General features: G+C 42.7%; 2 protein-coding genes across 2 annotated transcripts; both read right to left on the bottom strand.

Moving 5' to 3' along the window:
- Positions 1 to 6185: 6185 nt before the first annotated feature.
- Positions 6186 to 12596, bottom strand: LOC141082469 (uncharacterized). The gene is made up of 3 exons (XM_073566410.1): positions 12582 to 12596; positions 12178 to 12268; positions 6186 to 7090 (listed from the first exon to the last, which is right to left on the bottom strand). The coding sequence occupies exons 1-3, from the start codon at positions 12594 to 12596 to the stop codon at positions 6321 to 6323; spliced, it is 876 nt and encodes a 291-aa protein (XP_073422511.1). The 3' UTR covers positions 6186 to 6320.
- A 34-nt stretch (positions 12597 to 12630) lies between these two features.
- LOC141082468 (gastrula zinc finger protein XlCGF66.1-like) lies at positions 12631 to 13588 on the bottom strand. The gene is made up of 3 exons (XM_073566409.1): positions 13164 to 13588; positions 12855 to 13034; positions 12631 to 12771 (listed from the first exon to the last, which is right to left on the bottom strand). The coding sequence occupies exons 1-3, from the start codon at positions 13239 to 13241 to the stop codon at positions 12631 to 12633; spliced, it is 399 nt and encodes a 132-aa protein (XP_073422510.1). The 5' UTR covers positions 13242 to 13588.
- Between the last annotated feature and the right edge of the window lie 2004 nt (positions 13589 to 15592).

The following is a 15592-nucleotide window of genomic DNA, read 5'->3' as shown; positions in this document are numbered from 1 at the left end:
AAACTAATAGATGCAACAATTGGAGATTTGATCCTCTTGGACCACTCCCCTATGCTGTTAGACCTGAGGGAGACCTATCAGAAGGGTACTGATTTCCTCTAGAGATTCCCTAACTTTTTGTACGCAGATGACTCCTTTACCTTCTCCCTCAGGATGTGGTGGCAGGAATTTTTAACCGACAAGGAGCTACATCAAAATGAGCCTTCACTCCTGTGGGAGAGAGCGAAGGCTGTACTCAGAGGGAAAATTATGTCACCTACATGTGCACCTTGAAAAAGCGTACATTACAGAGGTACGGGGAGTTAACAGAGGAGCTCAGTCTACACTGCGGTTTTTGATTCCCATAGGGTATCATGGTACTGTACACCGCAGCAAAATCTGCAGCGTGTGCACACAGCCCAAATCTTCAAGCAGAAAGGAGAGAAAAGCGGTTTTTGACCCAAAGGGACATATATTTTTATAGATATGGGAACAAAGCCGGCAGAATCCTGGCTAATCTGGCCAGGGGTATCAGACCCCAACAGGGGATTTACCAGCTCAAGGACCCCTCGTGATTAATTCAATCTAACGCCCAGGCGATAAAGTTTTGGGAGCATGCTATGGAGAACTATATAGTGAACCTATCACGCCAAAAATGACCCACCCGACCTTACTAAACAAGGTGACCATGCGGGCAGATTTTTGCATGTTCTTGAGTTCATTTTTGTTGATTTTTGCTCTTGTTCTGCCAGACCCATAGAGCAACCTATGATATGTTACACATTTTACAAGGGCCTATCCTTTTCATTTCTTTCCTTCACTATATTGTTTTCCCACCTATATTGATAGGGTTACATCAGGGCAGAGAGGGACAGTCCACGTTGATTGGGGGCGCCAAACAATTGTTTCTTAGGGTGCCAACCTCCACAGCAAGGAAGGAGTAAGACTAGGCTTACTGTAGGGTTTTGGCAGGCAGGTGTTTTGGTCATTTATGGCTTTTGCATCTTTTGGTGTATGTGCCTTTCTACACTGCGTTAGGTGTTTTTTAAAGGAAAAATGTAAATTTTTTTTTGAAGGAGAGTACTGGTGTGAGGTTGATACTGGTTGGAGGGGAGGTGAGATATGCCACTGGGTTGGCTGAGTGAGGCGGCTTGGGGGAGGTTCCCCCCTTTCCTTCCCGATCCCTTTCTGTTTTTGTTGTTTGTTTTTGATACTGTTGTTAGTGCTGTTAACACTGTTACACGGGAAGCAAAGTATTACAAGGTCATCTCTTCTACTTCTAGAGAGAGACATTCTTAATCTAGGCCTGCAGCCTATAAATACTGTGACAGTAGTAAATATAATACATGGTCGTCATGAATAATGCTTTCTATGTTACCACCCTTTGTTGTTACCGAAAAGGTTTCAATAAAAATTTATATTAAAAAAAACGCTCATCTGCTCGGCTTTGTTTTATTGTTTTGTTGAAACAATGTTTAAATTTTGGAATGTTGTGTATATTCTGATATTCCAATTTATTGATCCACTACATGTGTTTGCATATAATTAATTCTAGTGATGTCACTGCGGGGGGAGTGCGTTAATGTTTATAAATGAGGAAGCAACATGCGAGGAACAGGTTACTATTGAGATTTGAGCTTCCTGGGTCATCTTGCATGCACTGATATTTTGAGGTCTAACCACAGATTTACAATGATGTTCACATCAGGGGTTAGGCTGAGTTCACACGTGGCGTTTTTTTCACGTTTTCTTGGCGGTTTTAAACGTGCGATTTTGCCGCGAAAAATAAGCATCCCATGCATTCCTATGGGATTCCGCAATGCTGTGCTAATGCTGCGGTTTTTACCGCAGCGGAATCGCTTCGTGGTAAAAACCGCAGCATGCTCATTAATTTAGCGGATTCGCGGCGATCCTGCACCCATAGGATTGCATTGTTCTGCTTACTTTCCGCATGTGGCTGTGCCCACCATGGGAAAAGTAAGCAGAACATTTGCGGATGGTACCCACGGTCCGGAGGAGAGGAGACTGTCCTCCGGGCTCTGGGTACCATATCCCTGTAAAAAATAGAATTTAAAATAAAAAATATTGTTATTCTCACCTTCCAGCGTCCCGCGCAGCCTTCCCGCCTCTCTCCACGCTCCCGGTCCCAGTAATCCTTTGCGAGAATGACCGTGATGGCCTCCGTTCTCACGGGATCGCGACGTCTCGCAGTCAATCAGTTCTCCAAGCAATGCTCCAGATCGCTTGGAAAACGCTAGCATTCTGCAAGCTAATTACGCTTGCAAAATTCCCACGGAATGGAATCCGGAATTCTCGTGGTAATTTCCGCGAGAGTTCCACTACGTGCCTGAGGGCCATTGTAAAACCTTCAGCGGCGTCCGACTGCTGTCTCCTATACCCAGGGACTGCCATATTTGAAGACAGAAAGTGGTAAACTGGCAGCGCCCAGTGGCTGCACTAAAACAGTAAAAAAATGAATGAACATAACAGAATCAAGTTTAGGTGAAAACATCTTTTTACATATTTTCATTTTTACAATAAATTATCAAAAATCACGGCACCTTCCATTTAATCTCATCTCTGCCTTGATAGTGACACTCTCTTAGGATACATGTTACTCTATGATGGCACTTTTGCACATGGCCACTAGGTGGAGCTACATTTGACATTTGCATGAATTTTTATATCTACACATGGTTTACACAAATTATATTTTCTTGTGGTAACTCTACACTATTTACCATTAGAAGCTGTGTATTTCTGTAATTATCTGTATGTATACATGATTGATTACCACTCCTGTCTCTGTAAAAACAATCCCCTTTAAACCCTTTCTGACATCAGGCGTAAATGTATGCAGATGTCGGACTCTCTCCCTTTGATGTCGGCTCCAGCGCTGAGCCCACATCTTTTCTGGCACGTCAGCAGGCACGCCAGAAATCCCGCCCATCAGTAACCCCGTCACATGATCGCAGGTCACCAATGGGTTGGCATGACAACCAGAGGCCTCCAGCAGAAGTCTATGGTTGTCACTGCCGGAATGCTATGAGCGCCGCCCACTAGCCGAAAATGCATGGACCAGGGATCGTACCACTGAACTCCCGCTCTCCTTTTAACATGGGCAAAATGCTACTCAAGCAACACAGGGTGAGGGTAAAACAGTGTGGGCCATGCTTTATTGAGCCAAAAAACAGGCGGATAACACATAGAACAGTCCCAGCAAAATACCCAACAGAGTGCACATTACAGAGTCTCACCCTTCTACTGACTCACCGGGATAATAGCAGCTGTAACTACAGATCTTCCAGGGTCACTACCTCACCTATGGCGCATACACAGAGAGGAGGTAACGACAAGCGTAAGAAGGTGACAGTCCATACAAGGAGAGTTGATCTGAGGATGACAACCTGGCTTCTCCAAACGTATCCATGGTTCAGTGATGGTCAATGGAGCAGATCAGTATTCTTCCAACCGAGGCTTGAAACCCCTAGGTTGTTTCCTGTAGAATGATAGAGCCGTGTCCCTTGTGATGTTGTGGCTTCTGTCCTGTCGCTTGTCTTTTGGATGTATGGATGTCTTGGCAGAATCTCTCTGGCTGTTTCTCTCTCTCTCTCAGTCTCTTTATACAGAGGCATGTAAACTATTTTTAGACTTAACAAGTGTCCCTCACTCAGTATTTAACCTTTTTGCATAGTTTTTCCCTCTCTGCCTTAGAAATCAACAAACTGGCTCCATAACACAATGCATAATTAGCATATCAGTAGACATCACTAGTGATCAAGGATAAGCGCACAATAAAAGTCAATATTACCGGCTTACACAAATAAAAGTCTGTTTTCTTGACCAACCAGAAATCAACACTTAAAATTTGAAAGCCAACATACATATAAAGTTGTATTATTCTTTGTTTGCTAAAAAATAGTCATCTGGTTAATTAAGATACAATGCTGTATGTCTTCACAATGCCAAGAAGAAAAAAATGTTTGTAAAAATATATAAAAAAAATATAAAAGTTCAAATCACCCCCCTTTCGTCCCATTCAAAATAAAACATACACATATCTGGTATCACCGCTTTCAGAATTGCTTGATCTATGAATATTTAAAAAGATTAAATCGATCGCTAAACGACGTAATGAGAAAAAGCAAAAATGCCAGAATTATGTTTTTTGGTCACTGCAACATTGCATTAAAATGTAATAACGGGCGATCAAAAGATCGTATCTGCAACAAAATGGTAGCATTAAAATCATCAGCTCGGCACACAAAAAATAAGCCTTCACCCAACCCAAGATCACAAAAAATGAAGATGCGACAGGTATTGGAAAATGGCGCAATTCTTTTATACTTTACCTAATAAAGATGAGTTATTTTTACTGATAAATGTTTGTTTGGGTCATTTATTTTCTGTTGGTATTTGGTTTATCCTATAAAACTCCCATATAATATTCTCACCTTGAATTTATCCTATAAAGCTCCCATATAATATTCTCACCTTGAATTTATCCTATAAAACTCCCATATAATATTCTCACCTTGAATTTATTCTATAAAACTCCCATATAATATTCTCACCTTGAATTTATCCTATAAAACTCCCATATAATATTCTCACCTTGAATTTATCCTATAAAACTCCCATATAATATTCTCACCTTGAATTTATCCTAAAAAACTCCCATATAATATTCTCACCTTGAATTTATTCTATAAAACTCCCATATAATATTCTCACCTTGAATTTATCCTATAAAACTCCCATATAATATTCTCACCTTGAATTTATCCTATAAAACTCCCATATAATATTCTCACCTTGAATTTATCCTATAAAACTCCCATATAATATTCTCACCTTGAATTTATTCTATAAAACTCCCATATAATATTCTCACCTTGAATTTATTCTATAAAACTCCCATATAATATTCTCACCTTGAATTTATCCTATAAAACTCCCATATAATATTCTCACCTTGAATTTATCCTATAAAACTCCCATATAATATTCTCACCTTGAATTTATCCTATAAAACTCCCATATAATATTCTCACCTTGAATTTATCCTATAAAACTCCCATATAATATTCTCACCTTGAATTTATCCTATAAAACTCCCATATAATATTCTCACCTTGAATTTATCCTATAAAACTCCCATATAATATTCCATCCTTGAACGCACGCCGCGTGCATCATGTTTTTGTACAATTTGTGAATAATATATATAGGTTCTCCCCGTCTGAGCTATTTTTGATGATCAACAAAATACGATTTTCCTGTAATTCATTTCTCGCACTCTCGGTATAATAATGACTTTTCCCTGTGTGGGATTTTTGATAAAAAGGTTGACAACTAGTTGGACAACCCCTTCTCATTCCTCATGTTTGGTCCTGTTAAAATAAAAACACTTATACAAACCTCCCATGCTGGCACCGACTCAGTGGTGTCGGCACTTGTGTTCTTGGGGCTTTTTTGAGGTTTTTAAGTCATGTGAGCCCTGTGCCCAATCAGCGCTGATGTCACTGTCCTCACCTTCGGACAAATCAAGTGTCATGAGGCCGTCAGAGAGCAGCCGCAGCCCTGGCTTCCTGTTCATGTTCAATACGTCCGAAGGAAGGAACAGTGAAGCTGCCGCTGATTGGGTGCAGGGCTCGTGTGATGTGAGAACCTCACATAAGCCTCGGGACAGTGAGTCTCAACACCGCTGAAGTGGAGCCGGCATGCCAGTGGAGTATGAGTGTTTTTATTTTAATGAGGCCAAACATGAGGAATGAATGCAATGAGAAAAAAAAAAAATATATATACAAGTATATATACACACACACCGTGTTTTTTGGACTATGATTTTAGTTTTTTTTTGTATAGTCTCGCTTGAATATAGGTCAATATTAAATAGTCTCCTGATGAGTCGTCTTTGGTGAGGACGATGAAACCCATAGAAATGAGAGGCTTGGAGAGTGAGTGTGTATACGTCACCCCACCCTATATACTGAACTGTGGGGTACATGTTTTTTCTATTAGTCACCTTCTGACTAACCTTCAGGGAGTGAATTATGAGTATAGATTTACATTTGGAATTAATAAAGTTTAGTTTTATCCTTTTGTCAGCAAACATGAGGAATGACAAGAGACAACCCATTTATGAATATTCAATTTTGGTTAAAACTATTCCAATATTATGAACATAAAAAAGGCTTCTCCCCTATGTGACATCTCTGATGTTTATTAACAGTTGATTTCCAAGTAAAATATTTCCCACATTAAGAAAAAGTCCTCTCCCCTGTGTGACTGCTCTGATGTCTAACAAGAAGCGCTTTCCAGTTAAAACATATCCCACATTAACAGGAAAAAGGCTTCTCCCCTGTGTGAGTTCTTTGGTGCCTAACCAATTCTGATTTATTGATAAAACATTTCCCACATTCTGAACAGGAAAAAGGCTTCTCCCCTGTGTGAGTTCTATGGTGTTTATCAAGATTACCTTTATGGTTAAAACATTTCCCACATTCTGAACAGGAAAAAGGCTTCTCTCCGGTGTGGGTTCTTTGGTGCCTAACCAAATTTGAGTTAAGATTAAAACATTTCCCACATTCTGAACATGAAAAAGGCTTATCTCCTGTGTGGGATCTTTGGTGTTCATCAAGATTCCCTTTCCGTTTAAAACATTTCCCACATTCTGAACACGAAAAAGGCTTCTCCCCTGTGTGAGTTGTATAGTGATTAACCAAATGTTGCTTCCAGTTAAAACATTTCCCACATTCTGAACAGGAAAATGGCTTCTCCCCTGTGTGCGTTCTGTGGTGTGCAACAAAATGAGATTTCTTGTTAAAACATTTCCCACATTCTGAACATGAAAATGACTTCTTTCCTTTAGGAGCAGCTTGTTTTTTAATGCCTCTTTTGCGACTTTGATTTTCCTTAGTAGTCAGTAATGAATCAGAAGATGGGACCTGTTTCACAGGATCAGATGACAGATCTTTGCTGTGAATGGATGATGATATATCTAGAGTAACAGCAATCACTTCAGTTGTATCTTGTAGTATTTCAAGATCATCAGATTTCAAAGTTGAAAATGCCAGCATTCCCTCTGATCTCCTGGTACAGTCATGTGCTAAGATAAAAAAAACATTTTTTTAAATAAAATATCTTTGAGTTTTATATTTTTGAACGTTTCTACTTAAACTCTCCATAAAAATGGCAAGCTATGTAAAAACTTTAATTATTTACCAAGACAATGACAGTTCCCAGTCTAATAGAAAACCTTGCTGGATGAACCAGTAGTGTGTGGTGTTCAACTGTTTGTTCATTCTGCCTCCCAAATATCAAATAAAAAGAAACCAATCAATGTTATGTAGGTGAAAATAATACCAATTCTCATCTCCCAAAAAACAAATCCCCACTCAGGTCCATCATCTGTCAACGAAAAAACAGATAAGGCAGGTTAGAGTTAATGCTATAGTTAGGGCTAGTGTTGGGGCTAAAGTTAGGGTTACTGTTTGGCTAAAATTAGGGTTAGGCTCAAGAATTAGGCTTTTCTCAATTGTCTCCCCAATAATTTGGTCACATCAGTAACGTCACGTCAGTCATGTCAGAGTTTTCTATTTCTATTTGTTCTACACACAAATTTATATGCGTCCCAATTCATCAGCCAGAATCCACGATCCTATTATGCTAGGTCAAATTTAGAACTTACATTCGCTATGGGGCTTGTTATAAAAAGAGCATTCTGTCCTATTGGTCCAACCGCCCTGTTCAAGCCACCCCTATGTTTTCTGCCGTTCTTCCTAGGACCCGTTATGAAATGCTCATGAGATTTTGGCATTTTAACGACAATAGTCAATGCCTGCCCAGAAATACCCCTGAACATGACAGACTATTCAAAATCAGACCCATCATCGAAGACTTGACAGAAAAGTTCTTAAAGCTCTACACCCCAACAGAAAACATTTCCATTGATGAGTCCCTTGTAAAATTCAAAGGAAGACTGCACCTCAAGCAATTTATTCCTTCTAAGAGGGCAAGGTTCGGAATAAAGCTCTATAAAATGTGCGAGAGCTCAACCAGATACACATCAGCTTTTCACATTTATGAGGGGAAAGACAGCCAACTAAACCCACCAGAATGTCCTACTTATCTGGGGACATCTGGAAAAATGGTTTGGGAGCTGATATCTCCATTTTTACAAAAAGGCTACAATCTGTATGTTGACAACTACTACACCAGCATACCCCTATTTAAAAGTCTGGTTGAAAATAACATAGGGGCTTATGGGACCATTTGCAAAAACCGTCATAGGTTTCCACAATCATTGGTCAGCAAAAAGTACCGAAAGGGGCAGTCAGGGTCTTTACACAATGGAGAGCTGCTTGCCCTTAAGTATAAGGATAAAAAAGATATTTTTATCCAGAGCTCGATCCACACAGATGCCACAAGGGCCACTGCAGACCAACAGGGATCCACTACTCCAAAACCTGTGTCTGTCATTGACTACAACAAATATATGGGGTGTGGACCTTGCAGATCAGGTTCTACAGCCATACCAGGTATCAAGAAAATCATATATCTGGTATAAAAAGTTAGTCATGTATTTGTTTCAGGTGGCCACATATAATTCTTTTGTGTTATACAAAAAAGCCGGAAATGCAGATACTTTCCTCAATTATCAGGAAAAGGTCACTGAAAATCTTGTTTTTGACAATGTTGTCCCCGCCAATCCTTTAGAATCTGAAGATGTGAGAAGACTCACTGAGCGACATTTTATTGCACTCATCCCAGTAACTGAAACAAGAAAGAACCCCCAGAGAAGATGTCGTGTATGTTCCTAGAGAGGAATGAGGCATGATCCCCGCTATTATTACCCACAATGCCCATCACTGCCAGCCTTATGCCTCCATGACGGCTATACAATCTTCCACACAGAACCACGTTTTTGAACTGTTTTGACACTCAAGCATTTGGTTTATTTAGTGACAGACACATCTGAGTAGAGCTGATGTAACAATTTCCGGGGGTAGGTGGGGGGAGGTCTCCAGAGACACAAGCTGGGCACAATATATTGGGCACTACAATGACATTTTGGCAATTTTTGCTCTAAACCTTCCACTACGAGTTTCTGGAAATCATCCTTGTAGTGTACATGGTCACTATATCCGTAGATGAATTCCCATTGGGGTGTCATTTCCAAAATGGGGTCACTTCAGGGAGGATTCTGTTGTTCTGGCACTTAGCGGCTTTCCAAAGTGCCATAACAGCAGAATCCCCCTTGAAGTGACCCCATTTTGGAAATGACACCCCTCTGGGAATTCATCTCTGGGTGTAGTGACCATTTACCTACCTACCTATTTTCCTATGTAACATCTTGGGTTAAAACAACATTTTAGTGGTAAAAATGTAATTATTTCTTCTTCTTCGCCCAATGGTATAATTTTCTATGGAACAGCTGTGGTGTCAGTATGCTCACTGCACCACTAGAAGAATTCATTCAGGGAAGTATTTGGTAAAATGCAGTCACTTTTGGGGCTTATGCTGTTCTGGCACCTCAGGGGCTCTGACAATGTGACATGTCACCCACAAACAATTCCAGCAAAATCTGCTCTCCAATATGGCGCTCCTTCATTTCCAAGCCCTGCCATGCGCCCAAACAGTGGTTTACCCCCACATATTGGTTGTCAGCATACTCAGGACAAATTACACAACTAATTTTGGGTTCCAAGTTCTCCTGATACCCTTTGGAAAAATAATGGAGGGCGGAAAGATCATTTTTTGTGGAAAAATTATTTTTTATTTTCACGGCTCTACGTAATTAACTTCTGCGAAGCACTTGGGGGTTCAAAGTGCCCACCACACATTTCCTTGGCAGGTCTAGTTTCCAAATTGGTGTACCTTGTTGGGGGTTTCCACTAGTTAGGCACACAGGGGCTCTCCAAACACGACATGGCAACCGCTAATTATTCCAGCATATTTTACATTCAAAAAGTCAAATGGCGCTCCTTCCCTTCCGAGCCCTGCCGTGCGCCCAAACAGTAGATTTCCCCCACAAATGAGGTATCTGTATGCTCAGGAGAAATTGCAAAACAAAATGTATCGTCCATTTTCTCCTGTTACCCTGGCAAAAGTAAAAACAATTAGGTTTAAAGGAAAATTTTTGTTATAGAAAAGTAAATATTTTTTTCTTGCACATTCCATTCATTTCTGTGAAGCACCTGAAGGGTTAATAATCTTCTTGAATGTGGTTTTGAGCACCTTGAGGGGTGCAGTCTTTAGAATGGTGTCACTTTTGGGTATTTTATGTCATATTTACCCCCCAAAGTCACTTCAAATGTGAGGTGGTCCCTAAAAAATGGTTTTGTAAATTTTGTTGTAAAAATGAGAAATCGCTGGTCAACTTTTAACCCTTATAACTTCCTAACAAAAAAAATTGTTTCCAAAATTGTGCTGATGTGAAGTAGACATGTAGGAAATGTTATTTATTAACTATTTGGTGCGATATGACTCTCTGATAAGGGCATAAAAAATGTGAAAATTGCAAAATTTTCAAGATTTTTCTCAAATTTCCTTTTTTAACAAATAAACACAAGTCATATCAAAGGAATGTTACCACTATCATAAAGTACAATATGTCACAAGAAAACATTCTCACAATCGCCAGGGTTCGTTGAAGCATTTTAGAGTTATGACCTCATAGAGTGACACTGGTGAGAGTTGAAAAAATTGGTCACAAAGGCAAAAACAGGCTCTGGTGCGAAAGGGTTAATATTTTGTTGCACAACCTTCTTATGCAATCACTAAGATCAAACGATTCCTGTAACTGTCAATGAGACTTCTGTGGTGCTCTGATTACATATTCATCTGTATTGGCTTATGACAGGTCGCTGACCCCTCACTGACCTGCCCCCATTATTACATAACGCATATAATAGCATTGATATTATTGCTGATAATGCCTATAATATTGTGGCTATTGTGAGGCTTAGAAAAAAATTACATCCAGCACAATGTCACCGGTGATGGCGGCGCCTGCGCAGTAGCGTCTATAAGTAAGAGATAGAGGCTACTGGACAGGGGCCGCTGGTGTTATTTTGCTGGGTGGGGAGCCAACACATCTCCTGCAGGCGGGAATAAATGTATATTACAGCCCTCAGCCACGCACAGCTTAGAGATCTATCATGGCACAGGTGGAATGTTTGTCCTGGAGATTATCACAATCCTCCTTGAAGTTAGTTGGTTTTAATACAAATTGAAAAGTCAGGATAAAGGGAAACTCTGCTGTTATTGGACAGAAATTCACACTTGGCCTCACTGCACATTTACTGTTGTCGCTCATAAAAGGGAAGTTTGGCCAGAAAGACTGGACCTGGTCTTGTAGGGACCATGAGACATTCAGCAGCACAGAAGGGAGAGAAGATTCATCCGATAAGATCTCAGTGATCTAGGAAGCCAACAGCATCATTACCCTCCGCTTTCTCTTACAGGCCCAGCATAAGATTTTTCTTCAAGTGATTTTCTATCTTGTCAGCACATTCTACGTACGCTGTCATTTGGCTTTATAGTTTACAGATCTGGGCAGGTAACGGTCAGCGTCTCCTAATGCGAAGGAGAGAATGGCTAATGAAATCAATTATTAACCCTTATACAAGTCAGTTCACATATGGTGTACCAAGATGGCATCTGTGTCTTCAGACAGCACCCTGGAAGGAATCCTTGGAATGCAGAAGCTGAGATACTGGATACCATATATGGAAGTGAAGCTGAAATGGACCTATCATAGACTGACACTGGCTACTCAGAAGATTGTGTGACACCCATCTCCTGTCTCTCTGTCTTGAGAATAAACTTCAGTTGTGTGCAAGCCTTTACTGAGAAAGGAGTAGACATCTAACTCTGTGTTCCGTGTGACTATTTAAGTGTGCACTTGGCCTATATTGGGTCAGGTACAAGCAATCATATAGATCTTGCTTTAAGGGATCACCCTCACACTAATCCCAGGGGGTAGGTGGATCCTCCAGGTTGTAAGTTCTATAGAAAAGGGCTTTCAATGCCCAAAGTCATTTGAACAGTTTTGGGTGGAGGAGAATGTTGTGGTCTAGAGGCAAAATGGTGATCATGGTAATACGGCCGGACTACACCACCGATAAAGCAGCCACAGCCGGTGACCGAGAGGAATCTGTGACTTCTCTGCATTCAGTGGTTACTACTCACCTGGGTAGTCATATGTGGGAATCTCCTCTTTACACCACTCATCACCCCTCACATATGTCTCTGTAGTATTAATATGGGTCAGATCTTCACCCTGAAACAAATATTGTAAAAGTCACCGACAGATGGAGAAGTCCCATCTATGATCAGCTCTAATCCTGCCATCTCCACCGTTCTCATTACACAAGTATAAAACATATAATACTGGTGGATAAAACAAGACTGAGCACAAGACCTTCACAGCCGTCTACACATCATAGGGGAGATCTCCTGACACCTTCTCTCCATCTACCTGATGATCCTGAGGAGCACTGGGATCTTCTTGGTTACAGTCCTGTGGAAGAAGAGGACGGGGACATCTCTCTGGTGTTGTCCTCTTACTGGATAGATCTGGAGGAAACACATACAGGGACTGAATTCATTCTCTACATACAGATAATTATAGGCCGTGTGTATTTAGTCCTGTCTATTACCTGGTGATGTGAGGGGCTGGGGAACCTCCATTATGACGTTCTTGTACAGATCTCTGTGTCCTTCTAAATACTCCCACTCATCCATGGAGAAATAGACAGCGACATCCTGACACCTTATAGGAACCTGACACATACAATGATACCGTCATCTCCCCGATCCCTTCATAGTGTTACTGTATAATGTCCCAGCATTCCCAGCAGTGTCACCTCTCTAGTCAGCAGCTCAATCATCTTGTAGATGAGTTCTAGGATCTTCTGGTCATTGATGTCCTCATGGATCAGAGGGTGAGGTGGAGGCCCTGTGATTGGGCTCAGGGGTCTTCCCCATCCCCCAGACACAGGGTCCTGACAGCGATCACTAGAGGTCTTCTTCACCACTGTGTAATCCTGGTAATGGAGAGACACATTAATAAATCTCACTACAGACATTTCCAGAGTCCTCACCTCTCCAGTTCTGTCCATCTGTTATTCCCATAGATAAGAATGATGTAATGTGACGTCATCAGAATCTCTCACCTCTCCAGTGAGACGGAAGAGGATCTCTAGGGTGAGGTGTAATATCCTCTCCGCCATCTTGTCTCTGTCCATATCCATCCTTGATGGGTAAATCAGGAAAATTCTCTTCTGTAGAAGATCTTCACTGAGAGGATCCGATATTGTAGAGACCTGAATGAGAAGAAGATGATCCGATGTAACATCATAAGAATCCTGTGTAATAATACAATTACTGGAGATAATAAGGGAAACATATGAGGAGATTTATTATCTTACAGGGTTTAGTTTTCTCCCCTGACATCTACTAATAAAACCTATATATTTAGGCCACAGACAACAAGCAGTTTCCTCCTCGGAGTCGGCAGCTGAACACGTTCCTCATAGACTCATCTTCCATAACGCTAATTCTCGTCTCATTACCGACACTGGAATCAGCATTAGCAATACTGCAGGAGAGATTCATTACACGCGACAGGAGAAATAACTCCTTCATGATGAGGACGACATCTTCATCTTCTACTACGGCTCTAGAGACAGATTTGGCCAGAGTCGGTCACTGCCTCCATCCCCACCGGCCGTCTATATGAAGGTTTCCCGTCTTCCCCGCACTGGAATCTTCTCTCCCGTTAGATCTCAGCTCTGAGTCACACACAGAAGTTTGAGGCTTTTCTGGAAGAACAGGACAGGAGAGATCTGAGGCCGATGTCTCCATGTACAGGGTTTCCCCTCGGGATAAGAGGCTTTTCTATCCCTTTCCCCCAATTAGAGGGGACACCTGTGGATATCGGGGTCTTTACCGGCTGCAGTCCTGGGGGGATTTACTCGGTAACGTGGACGTTGGACAAACGTCACCATCAATTCCCATCAGAGTGAAGGAACATCGCTCCTCTATTCAGCTTTATGGATCCAGGATGAAATCCACTGCGGCCCCTGCAAGAAAAGAGCGAAGTCTGGTGAGACCCCCAAGGCCAGAGATTTCTACAGCTGCTCTGTGCGCACAGGACCTGTGATGAGGTCACAGGAGGGGAGGAGTCAGGGGTCACATGATCAGGGGCCTTAGTGTGGGCAGGGCTCTGCTGTGCTGGTTGTCATGGTGCTGGATGAGGGGAAGTTTCTGTGTGGGGTCAGGAGGGGTTTACAGGGTGGATGTCGCAGAGCCGTGTGTGTACGAGGTGTACGGAGCGGAGCCGCGTGTGTACGAGGTGTACGGAGCGGAGCCGCGTGTGTACGAGGTGTACGGAGCGGAGCCGTGTGTGTACGAGGTGTACGGAGGGGAGCCGTGTGTTTATGAGGTGTACGGAGCGGAGCCGTGTGTGTACGAGGTGTACGGAGCGGAGCCGTGTGTGTACGAGGTGTACGGAGCAGAGCCGTGTGTGTACGAGGTGTACGAAGCGGAGCCGCGTGTGTACGAGGTGTACGAAGCGGAGCCGCGTGTGTACGAGGTGTACGAAGCGGAGCCGCGTGTTTACGAGGTGTACGGAGCGGAGCCGTGTGTGTACGAGGTGTACCGAGCGAAGTCGTGTGTATGAGGTGTACAGAGCGGAGCCGTGTGTGTACGAGGTGTATGGAGCGGAGTCCTGTGTGTACGAGGTGTACGGAGCGGAGCCGTGTGTGTACGAGGTGTACGGAGCGGAGCCGGGTGTGTACGAGGTGTACAAAGCGGAGCCGCGTGTGTACGGAGCGGAGCCGTGTGTGTACGAGGTGTACGGAGCGAAGCCGTGTGTATGAGGTGTACGGAGCGGAGCCGTGTGTGTACGAGGTGTACGGAGCGGAGTCCTATGTGTACGAGGTGTACGGAGCAGAGCCGTGTGTGTACGAGGTGTACGGAGCGGAGCCGTGAGTGTACGAGGTGTACGGAGCGGAGCCGCGTGTGTACGAGGTGTACGGAGCAGAGCCGCATGTGTACGAGGTGTACGGAGCGGAGCCGCGTGTGTACGAGGTGTACGGAGCGGAGGCCTGTGTGTACGAGGTGTATGGAGCGGAGCCCTGTGTGTACAAGGTGTACGGAGCGAAGCCGTGTTTGTGTGGACCCCTCTTTGTTCTCTGTATACCCCATGCTTCGGTCGCAGACCCTTCAGTGTGCCCTGTATACACCCATATTCCCCCAGCTTTGGGCACAGACCCCTGTGTACAGTGTATACACCCGTATACCCCCAGCTTCAGTCATAGACCATGACCAGATCTACCCTCGCCTACTGTATTTTCACCCATCCCTTGTAGATAGTGAGCCTTCGCGGGCAGGGTTCTCTCTCCTCCTGTACCAGTCGTGACTTGTATTGTTTAACATTATTGTACTTGTTTTTATGTATACCCCTCCTTACATGTAAAGCTCCATGGAATAAATGGCGCTATAGCAATAAATAATAATAATAATAGACCCCCCCCTGTGTACGCTGTATACACTCGTATACCCCCAGCTTCGGGCACAGATCCCTGTGTATGCTGTATAC

Source organism: Dendrobates tinctorius, unplaced genomic scaffold (assembly GCF_039654945.1).
Source record: "Dendrobates tinctorius isolate UK_male_01 unplaced genomic scaffold, ASM3965494v1 ptg000017l, whole genome shotgun sequence".
Classification (NCBI taxonomy): Eukaryota; Metazoa; Chordata; class Amphibia; order Anura; family Dendrobatidae; genus Dendrobates; species Dendrobates tinctorius.
The sequence above is the reverse complement of the archived record's forward strand: the minus strand, read 5'-3'. Positions and strand labels throughout refer to the sequence as shown.

Excerpts from the sequence above, each read along its gene's own strand:
- LOC141082469 (XM_073566410.1), bottom strand. Across the intron at positions 7,091-12,177 it reads TCCCACATATGACTACCCAG|CACATGACTGTACCAGGAGA; the intron begins GTGAGTAGTAAC and ends TTTTTATCTTAG.
- LOC141082468 (XM_073566409.1), bottom strand. The coding sequence starts at position 13,241 with ATGGATATGGACAGAGACAAGATGGCGGAGAGGATATTACACCTCACC. Across the intron at positions 13,035-13,163 it reads TCTTCCGTCTCACTGGAGAG|GATTACACAGTGGTGAAGAA; the intron begins GTGAGAGATTCT and ends CTCCATTACCAG. Across the intron at positions 12,772-12,854 it reads TTGAGCTGCTGACTAGAGAG|GTTCCTATAAGGTGTCAGGA; the intron begins GTGACACTGCTG and ends TGTATGTGTCAG.